This window comes from Netta rufina (assembly GCF_964035555.1).
Source record: "Netta rufina genome assembly, chromosome: 1".
Classification (NCBI taxonomy): Eukaryota; Metazoa; Chordata; class Aves; order Anseriformes; family Anatidae; genus Netta; species Netta rufina.
In genome coordinates, this window is record NC_140123.1 from 155939148 (window position 1) to 155956969 (window position 17822).

Here is a 17822-nt window from a genome sequence, read left to right on the forward strand (position 1 = left end):
CTTCAAACTGTTTGCCATCATCTACTTGCTTTCTTTCTCATGTTTTCAAATGCGTTTTAGGACAAGAAAATATCTGCACCGTATTTAATGTTATGTATTGTTTAAAGGGCTCCCTTTGCCTTTTCTTGATCCCTCTCTTCCCTTCTTAGCATACAAATACTTAGAGAGCAGTCTGAGTACAATTAAGATTATCCAGTTGCATACAGTGAGTGCTCTGAGAAAGCAAACGAGAGGGATAAAAATAGTGCTTTCTGCAGCTAAAGGAAGAAAAATCATTCAGTTTGATACTCAGCCTATAGAGATTTGTTGATCTAAAGTGCATAGCTTCATGATAAGCTCCACCATCATCCAATGGATTTTTTGCAGCATGAGCAAAAGGGAGAGAAATCGGTTCTGCTGTCTGAGCAGTTGCCTGCCGTATTCTAGAACCAGTAGGGAAATGAGAAAGTCTATAGCCTATTTGGTCACAATGTATGATAAGATGTAAATTGACCACAGCTTGTTCTGTTCACTAAAAGGGTCCATCTCTTAGCATTAGAGGGTTTGTTGTTTGGTGGTGGTGGTGTTTTTTGTTTGTTGGTTTTTCCTTTTTTTCTTGCATCAGGCATCAAATGTCAGCCACAGTCATTACTTTGATTTCACTTCATGATGGGTAACAAAGAAATGAAATTTAAATGAGAAAAGGTAGGTATTAGTTCACTGTCTGGGAGAAACTGGAGAAGAATCACAAAATGGTCCAGGTTGTTGGGATAGCTACGTTTGTTTGGTATTAATTTGAGGGAATAAGTCACTACATTATATATAAATTTACATTTCTTTTACAAAGTATGTACCAGCCTAATAATATTTTAATTATTATTTAAAAATAAACTCTATGTAAGCAATAGATGAACATTTCCATTTATTTTGATGATGTATATAAAGGATACCCTTTTTTCTTTACTGTTTGCAGGGTCAAATTTACTCCATTCCATTGTGTGCAAGGATTTGGTTGAAAATTGAGCTGCTCCAGGTCTAATGTTTTTCAAAACTATTTCACCACAATTCTTCCTCCTTTCCCTAATTCCTTTTTCAGAGCTTAAATGCAAAACACACAATCATTTAAATTAAAAATGAGTCCTCATGGCAATCAACTGTAAAAGCACAAAAAACTTTGTAATGCAAGAAAACAGGTTAGATTTATAAAAACAAAACAAAACAAAAAACTACTTTTGCAGTCACCATTTTTACAGATTTAAGAGTATAGATTAATATTAACACATGAAGATATAGTTTCATTCCTTCCCATTCTTTTAATGACAAGAAATAACTTGGAAAAAAATAATCTTCGAAGTGTCCAGCGAATGAACAACTGAATTTTTTACTCTGATGAAATAGGTCCCTGTGTCTTTAGATTCTTGGTTTTGGTCAGATGTAGGTTCATCCTGGAGAAGAGAAGGCTTTGGGGTGACCTTATAGCAGTTTTCCAGCGCCTTAAGGGAGCCTACAAGAAAGCAGGAGAGGAGCTATTTGTCAGGGAGTGTAGTGACAGGACTAGGATTAGTGCTTTTAAACTAAAAAATGGTAGATTTCGATTAGATATTAGGAAGAAATTCTTTAACATGAAGATGGTGAGACACTGGAACAGGTTGCCCAGAGATGGGTGGATGCTCCATCCCTGGAAGTGTTCAAGGCCAGGTTCAATGGGAGCTTTAAGCAACTTGGTCTAGTGGGAGGTGTCCCTACCTATGGCAGGGAAATTTGAATTAGAAAATCTTTAAGGTCTTTAGAATCTTTAGAACCATTCTATGATTCTTTGATTATCCATGCCAAGCAAATCTATTTTTGGAAGCTTTGTAACCAGTAAAATTTGGCACTTAAAAATAAATGAAAATGAACAGTGAAAGTATATACAAAAGAAATGAGGTATGGACAAACACTACCACAAACTGGAAGAAAATTATATGAGAAGAACAAATGGAATTGAATTCTGTGATCTTTTTTTTTCCTGAGAATTCTAGTTTGTAGTTTTGTTTAAAAAAAAAAAAAACAACTTGAAATTTGGCCAAGCATTTGGAGCTTCAGTATGAAGTGTTTTGTTCCAAAACTCTGTGCTTTTTCACTGCTATCCTAAAGTATTTTTTCATATGACAATTTCTTTAGACAAATGTAGAAATTATAGAAATAAATGCCTTCTTTGTGGTGCTAATTTGTAACTTCTTTGTCCATTGACTTATCCAGAATATTGTTGTTTTCAGCTTGAATTCTACTTGTCACCTTTATTGACAAGTCACCTTTGGTGACTTTAACTTTCTGAATGAGCTTTTGTCTCACCTTTATTATCATATTTTATATTTCATTAAAACATTTGCGCAGATGTGACCATCCATTCATCCTTCTTCTCCTTCTCTTACATCTGCACTATTTTAAATCTTTACTATTCTCTTTCTGATTACTTATACTTACACTACTTACTTGCCCTTCTCAGAAACACCAGTTCCTGACTGTCCATCACATAGCTTAGAGTATTTCTCTTCCTCTTTGCTGTTTTGAAAAATAATTGTATTATTTCATAATATAATATATATAATATAATATGTAAACAATGTATTGAAAAATAACTTTCTTATTTACTCCCTCTCACCATTTCATAAATCCTCTGCTTAACAGACTTGCTGATGGTGTAGGTTCACACTGCACATGTGAACCTACACGTGAACAAAAGATGATGTCTTTAATTAGGAATAATCTGTATAAAGGAATCCTTGACTTAGCAACTTTAAGGAAGAGTTTCTGGAATGAAAAATTGGGATGAATGGTTGATTTTTTTTCAGTAGTCATTGTGATCTCTTTTCCTGTTCTGAGAATTCCTTATATTTACACCAAAAGTTAATTGCTTTTATGTTATTGAAGGAGATGCAGATGTAAAAATAATGCTGTTCTTTGCCTTCTAGTGATCTATAATACATAATTGTAATTGAAGGACTGGTCTTAGAGACTTATTATATGTGTTTATGTAAGAACTGGATGGGGTAGAAAGAAAACTTGACATGTGTAATGTGATATGGTCATTACAATCGCACAATGAGTAGTTGTGATAGGATTGTATTTGGAAGCCTTATTAAGAAAATTATACATGGATAGGTTGTTAGTATACTATGGTTGTGTTTTTTTGTTTTGTGTTTTGTTTTCATTTTTTTAGAAGTCTTCTGGATTTTTGGTAATTATATTGTTTGAAACCATATATGTAGACCAGTCTATGAATATTTAGTTTTCTAGAAGAACTGTTCAGCAAAAGTACAGTACCTGTTTTGATTGAATGTAAAGTTTATCTGTCTTCTCTAGAATTAATGTTTCCTAGTCCACAGATATTGGAGAGCAGTAAGAAAAATTGCAAATGCAATTTCAGATTTTTAGGTGATAATCCGGAATTCATATATTGAAATGGTAGAATATCTGTCTGATAGTGAGCTGTTACAGTGGTTCCATTAAATGTACAAAGTTTTTAACCAATAAGAATTTAAATTATTACCAATTGTTTCAGATAAGGAAATCAAGTAATAGTATAGGAAAGTACTAACATAGTAAAATGTTTAAAGATATGAAATAGAACACAACCTTTTATTTCAGATGTAATTAAAACAGGTGACTGAGATTTTGATTAAAACTATGCTTTTTTTAAGCATTCAAAATATATTTCAGCCCATTTCTATCAAAAATGCTATTAAAGTTTGTACTCTATAAAATTATTATTATTTACCAATATGTGATCAGATCCTTTTCTTAAATTCTCAGATCTGAACAATTTCTTTTCAAACTATGGAAATGTGTCCCTAGTAGTTTTAAGGTATATGTGATAAATACCACATTCATAGTTCCATGTCATTGTGTATAGGAGTATATAAGGATCACTTTTACAAACAATTACTTTACTGTTCATTTCTGCAACATTTTTTTTTTTAGAATCAAAATTCTTTAATTTCAAGTCAGTTAAATGTGAGGTCTTACATTGCAGTGTTACACAAGAATGTGTTTAATTTGGTACTTTAGATTACCTGAGCAGAACAGCAGTTTTTAAGGGTACGTGTTTGATAGCTGTACAAATAAATTCCTCTGTTTTCTCTTTTTTCCTTTCAGTGAACAGACTTATTTGGATTCCCATTGTTCATGCACATAATTTTATGAATAAAGTTCAGTGTCTGTGACAATATCTTAAATTCCCATTTGCATTGTTTTAATTCCTCCTATTTTATACAACTAACTGGTACTTCACTTGTAACCTTAAGGGGAAAAGCTTTCTGAATTCCTATTTAACTACATGTACTGACACTTTAGCTTGCTTGACCCAATACAACTTTTATGATTAGACAAGAGATTCATTTGTCTAAAGGATTTGAAGTATGGGATACGATAAGATATGGGTTTACTGAATACAGCATTGACCATAACTTCGGGCAATATGTTCCAGTGAACTTTACATAACCCTTTGATACCAACAAAGGAATTGGTTGTAAAATTTCCCAATTGTTTTGTACTTTCATGTCCAGCCAGTGATAACACCAACAAAAGTGAAGTAGTAAGAAATTGCTTTTAAAAAATTAAACTCTTGGATCAGTCTGAGCACTCCTAGGGGAATGTGTTTCAATGCTGTAATGATTAATAGAGCCTCATAAGTGACAGAATATTCACCAGGAAGTTTTCACTAAATGAAATATTGACTCAGCCCTTCACCAGGAGAAACCCAGCTGGAAAAACTAGTGTTGAGATCCCATAGCTCTAAGACACAATGCTTCCAGCATCCATCAACTTTGATATGGCACTTTTTTAATGTATCACTATTAAACATTAGCTTTGGTAATTCCTCCGTGTGTGTTGAGGGAGGAATTAATGGAATCCATCTAAACCCATCATTTCATTTGAAATGCATTTCAGGCAGTGTTGTTCTTACATTAATGGGCAACAGAAAAGGGAAGTGTTCTGCTTGCAAAAAACTAACTTTCTGTTCTGTTGAACCACATTTTGGAATATTCAAATTGAGTAATAAAACACTAATTTTAAACTTACTATATAATATATGAGCTAAGTATTAGTCCTTTACCATCACAGAGAATAGTCAGGGAGTTCTCAAATTTTGAAAACTTTTTTTTTTTTTTTTTAATACCAAGGGGACCTATAGCCTATAATAAGTGTTCTTTCATGTGTGTTACAAACATAATGAAAATACTGAGTATTGATATATTGATTTAAATACTTTCACAGTCTTAAAACTTTAAAGAAACTTGGACTGCTATAAGAAATATGTGAAACAAGGTTGCAGTTTTAGATTATATTTTGCAGTATCTTAAAAGAGAGCTCAGTGATAACACTTTTTTAAAACAGTAGTTATGTTTTTCATGCATATTTATTCTTACATAAGTGGCCTTGAACATCCTTGTCATAAAAAAGGAAGGTTATTTCTATTGTCATCCCTTGCACAGACTCAAATTCAGTAATTCAAAAGTAGACTTTTTTCCCATCTGTCAAGCTGAATATCATGTTACTTTATGCGGTATATGCAGGTAGCAATGGTATGAAGATTGGCAATGTTTTGTATTCTATGCAGTTTTTAAATCTAGGCCTTTAAATGTGTCACCAAAACCAGTTCTGTATGATCCTAAGACTTAGTTTGCTGTGTTTAAACACAGCAAACTAATTAAATGCATTGCAGGTCAGATTTTCCTGTCGTTCAAGTAGGTGAACTACTAGATGTAGTGAACTGAGAATGTTATAGACCTCCCTGTGTCTGGTATTTCAGCAGTGGTCTGTATACCAACAACGTTTTACGAAATGTTGCTACGAAAGTGACGTTTTCATACCAGTTCTGTGGTTTATTAAGAAAAAAAGTTTTCATTAGTATACTAACATATGAAGTAAGAACAAATATATGCAAATGCTGTGAGAACTATCATAATATTATGTCTTGTTATAGTAAAGTTGGAGTTTTAGCATTGGGATTTTTTCATAAAACTAATGATGACTTTTTCTTTTCTAAGGCCTTCCCTATGCAAGGAACTTCCTAGTTTACAATTTGTTGATGGTGAAGACTTAAACTATCATACTTTACCCACAACTGAAAGAATCAAAAGATCAGAATCAAGAACTTTTCTGGAACTTTGTCAAGTTCAAATTGAAGAAAATGTTACACTGAAAAACAAGGCTGTTGAACTTGGGTAGGTATTTTAGATGAATATAAATTGCTTTCAGAAATATGTCTTAATATACCCTTAGTGTAGTTCTTCATGTTTTTCTTATGAATTTTACTTAGCTTTTTGCGTGGAAACATTATTATGTTAAGAAAGAGATCAGAATCATTGACTTCAGTGCAAGGAATACTTCAGACATATTAAAATATCTGTGGGCCTTGACTTCTGTTGTTTTAAGTTTGGGAAAACAGGTGGTTCAAATCCAAAAATTCTTGAGGTAGTAGTAGTTGGATGAATTCATACATACAACATGGTACAGTGGCATGTTGAGATAATAGCTTAAATCCCCAAAGTGGTATAATCATATCATTAATTTCCAATTAATTAAGTTTCAGCTTAATCTCCAGTTTCAGCTTAATCAAACCTAGTTTGGCAAACAGTGCTCTATTTTTTTTCCTGCCTTTTTTTTTTCCATATCTATCTGTATTATTCACATTCTAAATGACTGGAAAGCTGCAAAAGGTGTCCTCTCTCCTCTTAAAGACGTGGATTATATGGCTCTGTTTATAGGTCTTTGATTTTGTCATAAATGCTGCTTCATTATTATGATTAGTTGTCCAGTGACTTAGATATTGCAAGTTGTCCAGAACTTAGATACTACAAGTGGTAATTTTTAATTTATAACTCCTATTTTTCATCACTTTGCAGTACCTGTATATACCAAACCTCTCATATTTTTGCACTTGGGAATATTGCTCATTTTCTTCTTTCTTAATTCCTTTTCATTTCCTAGCAGGTTTTAAAATATCCCTGTAGTCCTTTTAATATCCGATTTGTCTGCTGGTGTTTGAAAAGATAGTTTTCTTGATCCTGCCAGGTATTGAACGTTATCCCAGAACAGGTGAAGCATGTAATATTTTATGATACTTTAGTCTGAATTTCTGCTTGTGTACTTTGTTGGGTCAGGAGAAATACCCACATTGTTTCAGAATCTAGCTATTTTTTGTTTACATATTAGCCTCTATGTTTATGGGGTCTTGTTAATACCTAAAGGTATTAAAGGTTATTATTTTCATTTATTATTTGATGTTCCAATAGAATCTTCATTGCTCTCAGAACTGAGATTTATTTGAAAAGATGTTTGTTTTAAGTATTATATTGAAATTAGTTTGGGGAGAAGTTAGATCATGGAGTTTTTTTTCAACAGATGTAGTATTTAGGTGGTTCCTGGAACTCATACATTTCTCCATTAAACCCTCAAGAACACTTTTTATCTACTTTTGTAATTTTTGGTTTCTGGTTTGCAGATGGAAAGCTGACACTTCCTAATCTATTTGAAAATTTACCATTTGAAATAATGTTCTTTCTTAAAAGGAAAACAGGAAAGGCAAAAAAAAAAAAAAAGTGTTACTTTTCCTTTATGGTAGAGAAAATTTTCTTACATCCAGAATTTAGGACCTGTTTCATTGAAAACCTTTGCAGAAGAAATGGTAATCTCTAATTATGGTATGATCATCATAGAGCTGTAGTAGAATATCATACTTCTACGTGCACTTCTATAAGATAATAAAAAGTGGGAGAGAAAAGTAATATCCACAAAATTGAATTGTTTATGTAACCAGGGTCTGTAAGAATGTACAGCTAGACAGGTAAAAATTTTTTGGATTGTCAGGCTCAGACCATCCATTATTAGTAGTTGATGCTACCTTCTGGACACTGAGACTTGTCCCTCTAACATCTTTATCAATGACATGGAGCTGGAGATGGAGTGTGCCCTTACCATGCTTGCAGGTGACATCAAATTTGGGGGAAATGGTTTATATATCTGAGTGCAGGGCTACCATTCAGAAGGACCTAGACAAATTGGAGAGAGACACCAACAGGAGTCTGTGAATTCAACAAGGACAAGTGAAAAGTTGCGTTTGTTTGTTTGTTTTTAATTTTGAAGGAGTTACCTCTTTTTGCAGTACAGGTTGGGACTGGCTGGCTGGGGAGCATCACTGCTGAAAAGGACCTTTGGGTCTGGATGGATAAGAAAGTGAATGTAAGACAGCAGTCTGCCCTGATACCAAAGAAGTTTAACAACATCCTGGGCTGTATCTGGAGGAACATGGACAGTAGATGGTGGGAAGTGATTATCCCCCCGTGTTTAGCCCTTGCATCTAAAATAGCCTCCAGTATTTGGTGTCATCAATGCATAAAACACATGAATGAACTGGAACAATTTCAGTGCATTGCCCCTGAGATGGTCAGGAGTTTTGAGCAAGTGCCTGAGAAGACAGATCCAAGCTCTTTGCAGTGATGCATAGCAGGAGGATGGACCTGAGCTGATAAAAAGGAAGTTCAGACTGGTATGGTGGGTTGATCCTAGCCAGTAACTAAGAACACAGTAACTGCTTGTTTGCTTCTTCCCACTCCCTGCAGAAAGATAGGGGAGAGAATCAAAGAAGTGAGAAAATCCCATGGACTGAGATAAAAACAGTTTAATAAGTGAAATAAAGGGGGCAAGGGCAGAGAAGAAAACAAAAACAAAACACCCAAGTGATGGAAAAACAATCATTCAGCACCTCCCACCAAAAGGCCAATTCCTAGCCATTCTCCAAACAATGGCTGCCTTGGATAGACTACACCCCACTTTTATTGCTTAGCAAGACATATAGGAAGAAGTCTCATTTTGGTCATTTCAGGTCAGCTGGCCAGGCTACTTCCAGCTCATCCACTGAGGGTGACAGAGTGAGAAACAGAGAAGGCCGTGATGGTGTACAAGCATTTTTCAGCAATGGTTTTGATAGCACACTGTTTACTGGTGTGCTATCAAAACAGTTGTAGCCACAGCACCATACAGGCTGCTATAAAGAGAATGAACTCCATTCCAACCAGACCGCATACAACTGGGCATAAGGAAAAACCTTTTCACCATTAGGATAGGCATTGCAACAGTTTGCTCAGAAAGGTTGTGCAGTCTCCACTCATGGAGATTTTCAAGACATGACTGGAAAAAGCCCTGAGCAACCTGGTCTGATCTCAGAGCTAACGTTGCTCTGAAGCAGGAGATTGGACCAGAGACCTACTGGGTTTCTTGCAGTGAGAATTTGTCTATGATTCTGTGTAAGTTTTGGTAGAAGGAGTTTGCAGATGTTTGAGAAGAGCAACAGTGGGAAGAAGAAGAGATGGTATAAATGTATTTTCTTTCCTGAGTGTATGTTTCTTTTTTGTTGTTGTTTTTTTTTTTTTTAAAAAGTTTGTTTGTTTTGGTATGTTGTTGGTTGTTGTTTTTTTTTTTTTAGGTTTCAATAATTCATCCACAAAAACTTCTGAATTTATAACTTTGAGATAGTTGAAGCATATTGCATCAAATTTAGTGTCAAAATGATTTTTTGTGTGTGTGTGTTAAAGACCTCTGTGTTTCATTTTGATTAAAAATACCTTTTCTGGATGATTTAACAACCATTGAAAACTGCAGTTTGTGAAAGCAACTAAACAATAGGCTTGTATATAAGCCTTAAAAGCACAGCTATTATATGTACATACGGCAATACTTTCTCCAAACAGACTGAATTAATGTGAAGTTGCTAAAGAACAGGCCAAAAATAGAGCAAACTTCTGTCTGTTTCACGTCTTGCTAAGTTATGAGCCCCTGTAGGTGTGACCTCAAGTATGTAAGCTGCCAAAAGTAATCACTGCTTGCTTCCCTAATCCATGTTTCATACACCACTGCTGCTCAGTTCAATTGTTTGTGCTGTTTCTGCATGCAAGTTCACTGTTCTTAGCATGCTTGTCTTGTAATGAGTAATCATTTAAAAAACTAACACAATACCTTGGCTACAGTAATTTGTTTTCATTAATCAGGTGTCTGGCTACTGGAACTTTATAAATACTTGTATGTATGATATAGTGAAAATGACAGGAATTTCATAAGCAGGTTTGCAGGAGAGAATATGTAAACAATGGTCTTTTTCCATGTGTTTGTAAAGGACTTACAAACATGATTGAATGACGATTTGTATTTTAACAAAAGTTAACTAACTGACTAATGAAAATCACAATAGAGCTGCAAAATGACATTAAGCATAATTTTAACTAGCACACAGTTAGGGGTAGAATAATCACAGAATCGCAGAATGGCTGAGGTAGGAAGGGACCTCTGAAGATCATCTAGTCCAACTCCCTGCTGGGCAGGACACCTAGAACACATTGCACAGGATGGCATCCAGGTGGGTTTTGAGTATTTCTAGAGATGAAGACTCCACAAACTCTTTTGGCAGCCTGTGCCAGTGCTCTGTCACCCTCACAGTAAGGAAGTGCTCTCTCGTATTCAGCTGGAATCTCTTGTCGTGTTGCTGAGCACAACTGAAAAGACTGGCTTGATCCTCTCAACACCTTCCCCTCAGATATTTATACACATTGATGAAGTCTCTGCTCAGTCTTCTCTTTTCCAGGCTACACAGGCCCGGTTCTCTCAGTCTGTCCTTTTATTACAGGTGCTTCAGTCCTAATCATTTTAGGACTGAATCCCTCCTCTGCACTTGCTCCAGTACTTCTATGTCCCTCTTGTACTGGGGAACCCAGAACTGAACAAAATACCACCAGGTGTGGCCTCACCAGGATAGCAGTGACCAGGAGATAACTGCCAGTGCTGGGTAGAACTGGCTTCTTTGTCAACTGACTTTTTGGCCTCCAAAAGGTTTGTTCTACTGACTATTCCATATCATTTTTACTGTCTCATTCTGACAAAATGATGATCTTTGAATAACATAGTGGTCATTGCAGGATGAAATTCTATGTAAAATATGGTCTTTTAACAGTTCTGTAGGCAAGCTTTCAAAGCTTAAACTTCCATGTGGATTACAATCTGATTCTAGTGCTTTTATCTTTCCTTGAAGTCTCTGGAAAACCTTAACTCAAGTCGAGAGATGTCTTTTTTGTTAGAAGGCTACAGGTAGCCTTCTGTTCATAGCATTTTTTTGTGAAAGTAATATCTTGGTCCTGAAGTATGAGCAAGGCTGCTGTATGAGTACAGTCAAATCTTGTGATCTTATGATGAAGATAAAATCTTGTGAATCTTATGATGAAGACCCATCTTCTCCTCTTCTGTTTTAGTATTCCCTTCTCCCAGTGCAGAAGCTTTGTGGCTGTTCTAAAATTTACATGGGATATAATATGCTTTCACTGGTTAAGATCTGATCAAGACTCTGGGTGACTGGCCATTTAACACAAGGCAATGTGCTCATCAAAGCTGGAAGTTGTAAAACTTGCTGCAGTTAGTCTGCTGTATTCAACATTACATGACTTAGTAAGCATCCTGAGAATAGGGACACTGGTGCTTCTGTCAGGGTGATCACAGTTCTTCTTTTGTCTAGATGCCAACTTACACTTAAAATGTTGTTTGTATTTTAACTAAGAAGCAATTTCAGAAGAGTTAGTGTGACGAGACCCCTTGATCTATAAAGCCAAAAAGGTCTCAAAGGCAAATTTACAGTAATGATAAAGGAAATATTATGGTATCAAAAGTCTTAATACTTACATATTTCTTTCTTTGTTTTTTCTCCTCCCTAGTATGTGGTTGGCTTTTCTTTTGTTGTTTTTTCTTTATTTTTCCCCAGTAAAAAAGTAAATCAATCCTGCATATTTTCCATGATAGCTGCTTCCTTTTTGTGGTTTGAGTAAGTGGTCTTCAGGACCCAGTCTCTGGTATCAAGAATGCAGTCAAGACACTGAGAAATCTGCAGTGCTTTGATAGGATGATCCTGCCACAACCTTCCTGAACAGTGTTTTGTCTTCCCTCTTCTCCCCTCCCCTTTTTACTTTTTCTTTTATTTGTTTATAGTTGTTGTTGTCTGCCCTTTGAAGTTTAATTGTGCAGGAGAATCCCAAATACAGTTACAGTTATTTAGTAACCTCCCAAAAGCTGCTTGTGGAAAAAACAAACAAACAAACAAAAAACATATGATCCCTGGTGACCACAGTTATTTCCCACCTGAATTTCCTGTTGTCTTCAACCTCCCCTGCTGTTCCTACTTGCCATGTGCATAGACACTGAAAGAGTGAAAGAGTTCAAGGTGCTGCTAGACCTGACAAGGGAGAAGATGCACAAGCATCCTGTTCTGTTAACAGTTTCCTCCCTTCCCCCTTCTTCCCCTCCCTTCTTTCCTTCCTTCCTGTTTGTTGTTTTTTTTTTGTTGGTTGAGAATGAACAAGTATACTTAGGATAATAGTATAGGAGTGTACTTTTCATCATACAAAAGCTTATTTTGCCTATTATGTAAAAGATCATGTTTGTGGTTTTTTTTTTTTTTTTCCCATGTTATTTTTTAATTCTTCTCACCAAATTTCTGAAATATTTTACTAGTATTTCTTATTGAATAAGTTACTGTACTTACTGTGTGGGAGGAGACAGGTAGAACTTTTTAGATCCTCAAGCAAATATTTGTGATGGTTTAAATCTTTTGAGGAATTGTTACTGTATTTGTGGAATTAACAGGAAAGAAAATATTGTGTAATGGGCAATCCACTGTACAGCTAATGCATGAGTTGTATAATTACGCTGTGTGGATTTGGCTTCAAATTTAGCTGTTCATATTTTACATGACAGTACTGAACTTGCACTAACAAAGAGTGCCTGTTTTCCTCCAGTAAGATCTATGTGTTCTTAAAAGTCTACAAAGTTCTTAGTTAAACTTTACTAGAGGAAATAGTTATTTAGTTAAATAGACTTTTCACAGTAAAATATTATAAAAACTTTGCCTTTTAAGAATGATGAACAGGAAATTCTGTTATTCAAGCTATTATCTTAGGACCTAATTTTTCCAGACCCCCAAGAGAATTGATCTTATTTCAACTTTTTTATCTTGTGTTGCTGACCTAGAATTGACTTTTTGCTCCTCTGAAAATAGCTCCAGATTACAGATCTCTGCATCTATCTGTGGTATCAAAGGAAAACATTTTGCGGGTTCCAAAATTACCTGCTACCTATTACAATAGATAAACACTGTCCAAATACAGGCAGCCTTCTGTATCTGTAACAATTAGTTCATATTTGCCCTAGTCACTTGGATGATGTAGCACAACTAATCAGAGCCAGACTTCATTGGCTAATGTTGCTGGGCTCTTTCTGACAATCAGATGGGAAATCAGATGCTTTGTATGGCTCTATTACTCTATTATTATTATATTATTATTATATTACTCTATTACTCTATTATTATTATTATATTATTATTATATTACTCTATTACTCTATTATTACTCTATTATTAGTATTACTCTATTTCATTGGTATACCAGGCTTATACAGCTTATTATAAAATATTTCCTCTATTAATTCCTCAATTCACTTGACTATAAGTCAAGTGAACAAAGATCTGCAGGAACTCCACTAGTATTTAACCAGGAAACTCCACTAGTATTTAACCAGGGAAAAAAATGCAGAGAATTTTAACTCTTCCTGAAGTTTAGTGTGGCATCTTCCTATATATTAATAAAAGTATTGACATTTAAAAGTTTCCATTCTTGTAAATTCTCTTTAGACATTGTGGTTTGTTGGTTTGAATCTAAGTTTGGGTTTTCTTGTTGTAGTTCTAATGTAAATTCAAAAGTTACTGTTATTTTTATACTAGATACCGTAGTTCCCAAAAAAAAAAAAAAAAAAAAAAAAAAAGATTACATCTCTAAAATTTGCCTCTAAAATTTTTGGCTTTGTAACCACATAGAAAATGAACAGTGAAATGCATGTCATAATGCCTATTTCAGACTGAAGCCATTGAAAAACAAAAAGACATAAATTAAAATAAAAAAGCTAATATGTCTTAGTATATTTGAGATACTACCAAAAAAGTGTAGTTAAGATTTTTAAATGCTGAAACTAATTTTTAGAGTAATTACTGTTAACTGTAAGAATAAGAAAACAAGTAAGGATACATGAAAATATGGAGTAGTGTAGGAATTAATAGAGGAAATATATATTTTTGAAGTGTTCTTACAGCCTGAAATATGTGATAACATTTTTATCTTTCTTCAGAATTGCCTCTTCCATTGATGCTGCACAGAGACAATGCTGGTATTTTAATCAGTTAATGAAACTTAGCATTGAACATCGATGTGCGCATGAGTATGGTGAACTAAACATTACTGACAGAGATAGACCAGAAGCACTGCAAAATCATTTAAAGCAAACATCCACTGGCTGCCTACAGGAAAATAACCTCTTTATCATGGGTGCGACAGAAAATAAACAGGTCTTGTTGGATCCTTCTGAAAGATGGATTACTACTGGCCATAGTAAGGCCACATTCATTAACTCCTCCATACCTGTGCACCAAAAGGAAAATAAAGAAGATCATAAAGTGAAGCAGAAGAACATCGAATCTTGTATTAATTACAGTGAGGAGAGCAAAGGCAACAATAACATGTCAGCCCAGCTCACATTGCAACAGTCAGTTATATCAAGTAATGTGAGAAGAGATCTTAAGCATTTTGATAATGATACAGAAAGGTAAGACATGGGTGTTGGACTGCTTTCAGATATATTAGATGGATAGGCAATAAGTGAGAATTTCTTGTTTAAAACATAGATGTGTGATCTGATAGTGTGAAAGTAATATTCTGAAGCTTATTAGACAGCAAAGTACTTTAAGGTGATGCAGACTGGACTATTAAATACTAATAAGAGAATTTTGAAACTTTCACTTGGCCTCCTAACTTTTCCTTCTTTTTTGCAATACTGTCGTGACACCAACTCTTAAATGCACAAGTAATTTACAACATTAAAGATGAAAAGGCTTGGTGGTTTGTTGGAATTTTGAGGTAGTTTGAACTACAAACCAGTGTAAGTTTTTTGCTGTATTGTTCGTTAGGCACTCAAGATTCGTCTGTGTAAAATTTACAGTTGGCATCATTTAGAAAGCAAGATGGAAAAGTTGCTTAAATCTACTATCTGACTCCCTTGACCTTAGGCCAGGCTCCTGCTGTTGTGATGACTGAAGAGCTAACAGTCTGCCCTGCCCTTGGTACTCCTCCAACATGCCTCAACCCACTTCTTACAAGTAGAGGCAGGGGTGAAGGGCCAGTTCAACTTGTTCTGTGCCCCTAAATTCTCTCTTGCATAAAACAGACTGGTTTATTACCTCTTCAGAATGTATCTGTTGCTGGTATGTACAGATGTTCTGGATGTACAGTCAGGGAAAATAGAAGCTATTTTGCCCAGAAATTTTGCCCTGGAGATACAAACTTTTAGTTATAGCTTCATAAGTATTCAGTTTCAAAAGTATGCATATTGAATACTGTGTGAGAATCAAGCATGGGAAGGTGTGCTTCTTCATGCTGGTTAGACTTATTGTAAATGGGCAGTAGTGGTTAGTTGGTTGATTTTTAAGACACTAACAATATGTCATAAAAATTATTATTCAGGAAGACTATAGAATTCATCATTGCCTCTCAGAAATTAGAAAATCGGACTACAGTAGTCTATTATGGCAGTTGAGTGCCTCAAAAAAAATCTTTTTGAAAAGTGTATTTAGAGTTCTTAGAATTTTAAATTCATTCTGTAGCCAGTTGTTGAACAGTTCTCTTCAATGCAGAATATAAACTTAAATATTTTTTTTTAAACTCAGATCATTTTTTATGGATGCAAAGCTTATAAATAAACCATGTTTTGAGGTTGGTAAACTTAATAAACACATTTTAAGGAAAAAATGCTTGGAAAAAGGAATATTTTATGTACTCCTTTCTTCTGGCTTAACCTCTGAAGTGTGCTGTGACTTGTGCTGGATTGTCTTTTTCACTGAAGAGTACTCTATTATTTAAATAAATGCACTACAGATTGTAAAGTGTAAAATATGTGAAGTCTGGGGGAAATTTAGACACATTTTATTAAACCCACTAGGAAGCTGAAATGAGAATTTTGTGGAGAGAAGGATTCCAAGATAATAATGTCATAATGCAAAGCTCCCATTAAACTTTTTCTCCATCAGAAACAATTAATTAATTAACCTTATGTTTAGGGAGTTCAATCACTTAGCAAATCTAAGTAACCTGTAATCAGTGCTTTTTAAACAATAAGTGACTTAGAAAACGTTCCTATCTTAAAACGTTTTCCCATCTGCTCTATTGGAATTATTCTTATCATGCAGTTTTCAGCATTCACCTTATTTCACTTCAGTATTTTTCTATATAGACTGTGGAGATAAGTGGATCTTTCCAATCTTTCAGTCATTATTAAGCTACTTCTGCTCCTGATAACCATTTTGAAAAGACACTTCTTCTCTAGTTAATGTAAAAGGAACAATACCCAGTAGAGTAGTTCTCTTAGATAAATTGGTCTTCCAAATGTTGTAAATATCCTCCTGTGTTTCTGTACATGTGCATCACATCTGTGCTGTAATTTCTTTACAGTTTAATGGTAGAGCATTCTATTTTTCTCAGGGCATAACACTATTCTTTCAGGTTTTTTTTTTAGTTATAGTTAGGCAGCTATGATAATCCCTTTTTGCTGGTGAGGTTATGTTATCCATAAAGGTACTTATTCCTTACTAGGCTGCATATGGCAGCATCAATGATCCAGTCCCTTTGGAAGAAGTACCATGCCAGGAGGAAAAATAACTGCACCAAAACAAGGAATGATCATTTTACAGAGGTTTCAAGACGGAAGAATGAAGCTGCCACACTAATCCAGGTTAGTTCGCGGCATTCTGTACTTATTTTCCAATTAAATAAGAAAGAATCTAATTTTGTGTATTTGTCATCTTCTATCTATTATTACTTATGATAATGATATTATCAATAGTTTTGTAATTAATTTTTTTTTGTGTGCTTTATTTAAAAATTGTAAGATTGAAGTTTCTAAAAGCTTTCTTTACAAAAAATGTTCTGTAGAAGCATAAAAATATTTGCCCTTTATTCAACAAATATTTTCCCTGAATTAGCTTTTTTATTATTATTACTATTATTTTAATACCGTGTTTTAGTGCATATTGTGCCTGTGTTCTTACTGGTGTGTGTCTATGCTACTAAAATGACAGACACTGGCTGCATAAGTGGTATAACATATCTCGTATCTGTACAACTAACTGCTCTTCCTTTCTCTCCCATCCAACCTACTCATGCCTTTCCTTCTCTTCCCATCTCTCAGAAGATAGGACTGCCACATTCATACTGCCATTGAGAACACACCAGGGCCTATGTTGTACCATACCAGTACCATACTGGGCTAATGGTTAAACAGAATGGATTACTGTGTGTGTGAACTCAAGTCCATGCCTTGGCTCTGCTTAGTTTGCTAAACAGATATAGCATCTATATGACAAGTTGCCAGGGTTCATGGATTTTTCTACATTTTTAAATTAATGTAGCTAGTATCGCTAAGTTTGTTTCTGGAGTATAGTCTGTAGCTAGTATATTAAATTTATTACATTAAAATATGTAAAGTATGTTAGTATATATTAGTATAATATATTAGCATTTTAATTACTACATATTGCTATATTAGCATATAAATATATAAAAATATAAAAGTATATGTTTGTAAAATAGAAAAAATATATAAAAATAGATAAAAATATATTGGTTTAATAATACATTAATAATATTAATAATTATTAATATATTGAACATTTTATTAAAATATATTATATTAATATACTATCAATAAAATATATGTAAATATTA

General features: G+C 34.3%; 1 protein-coding gene across 1 annotated transcript in view; it reads left to right on the top strand.

The window, feature by feature from the left end:
• Positions 1 to 17822, top strand: part of LRRIQ1 (leucine rich repeats and IQ motif containing 1) — a gene marked incomplete at both ends in the record, with an annotated part of 111263 nt that overhangs the window by 23750 nt on the left and 69691 nt on the right. Inside the window, 3 exons of the mRNA XM_084306004.1 lie at positions 6012 to 6188; positions 14179 to 14652; positions 16692 to 16830. Of these exons, the coding sequence (XP_084162130.1) occupies positions 6012 to 6188; positions 14179 to 14652; positions 16692 to 16830 (790 nt within the window). The remainder of the gene's footprint in view (positions 1 to 6011; positions 6189 to 14178; positions 14653 to 16691; positions 16831 to 17822) is intronic.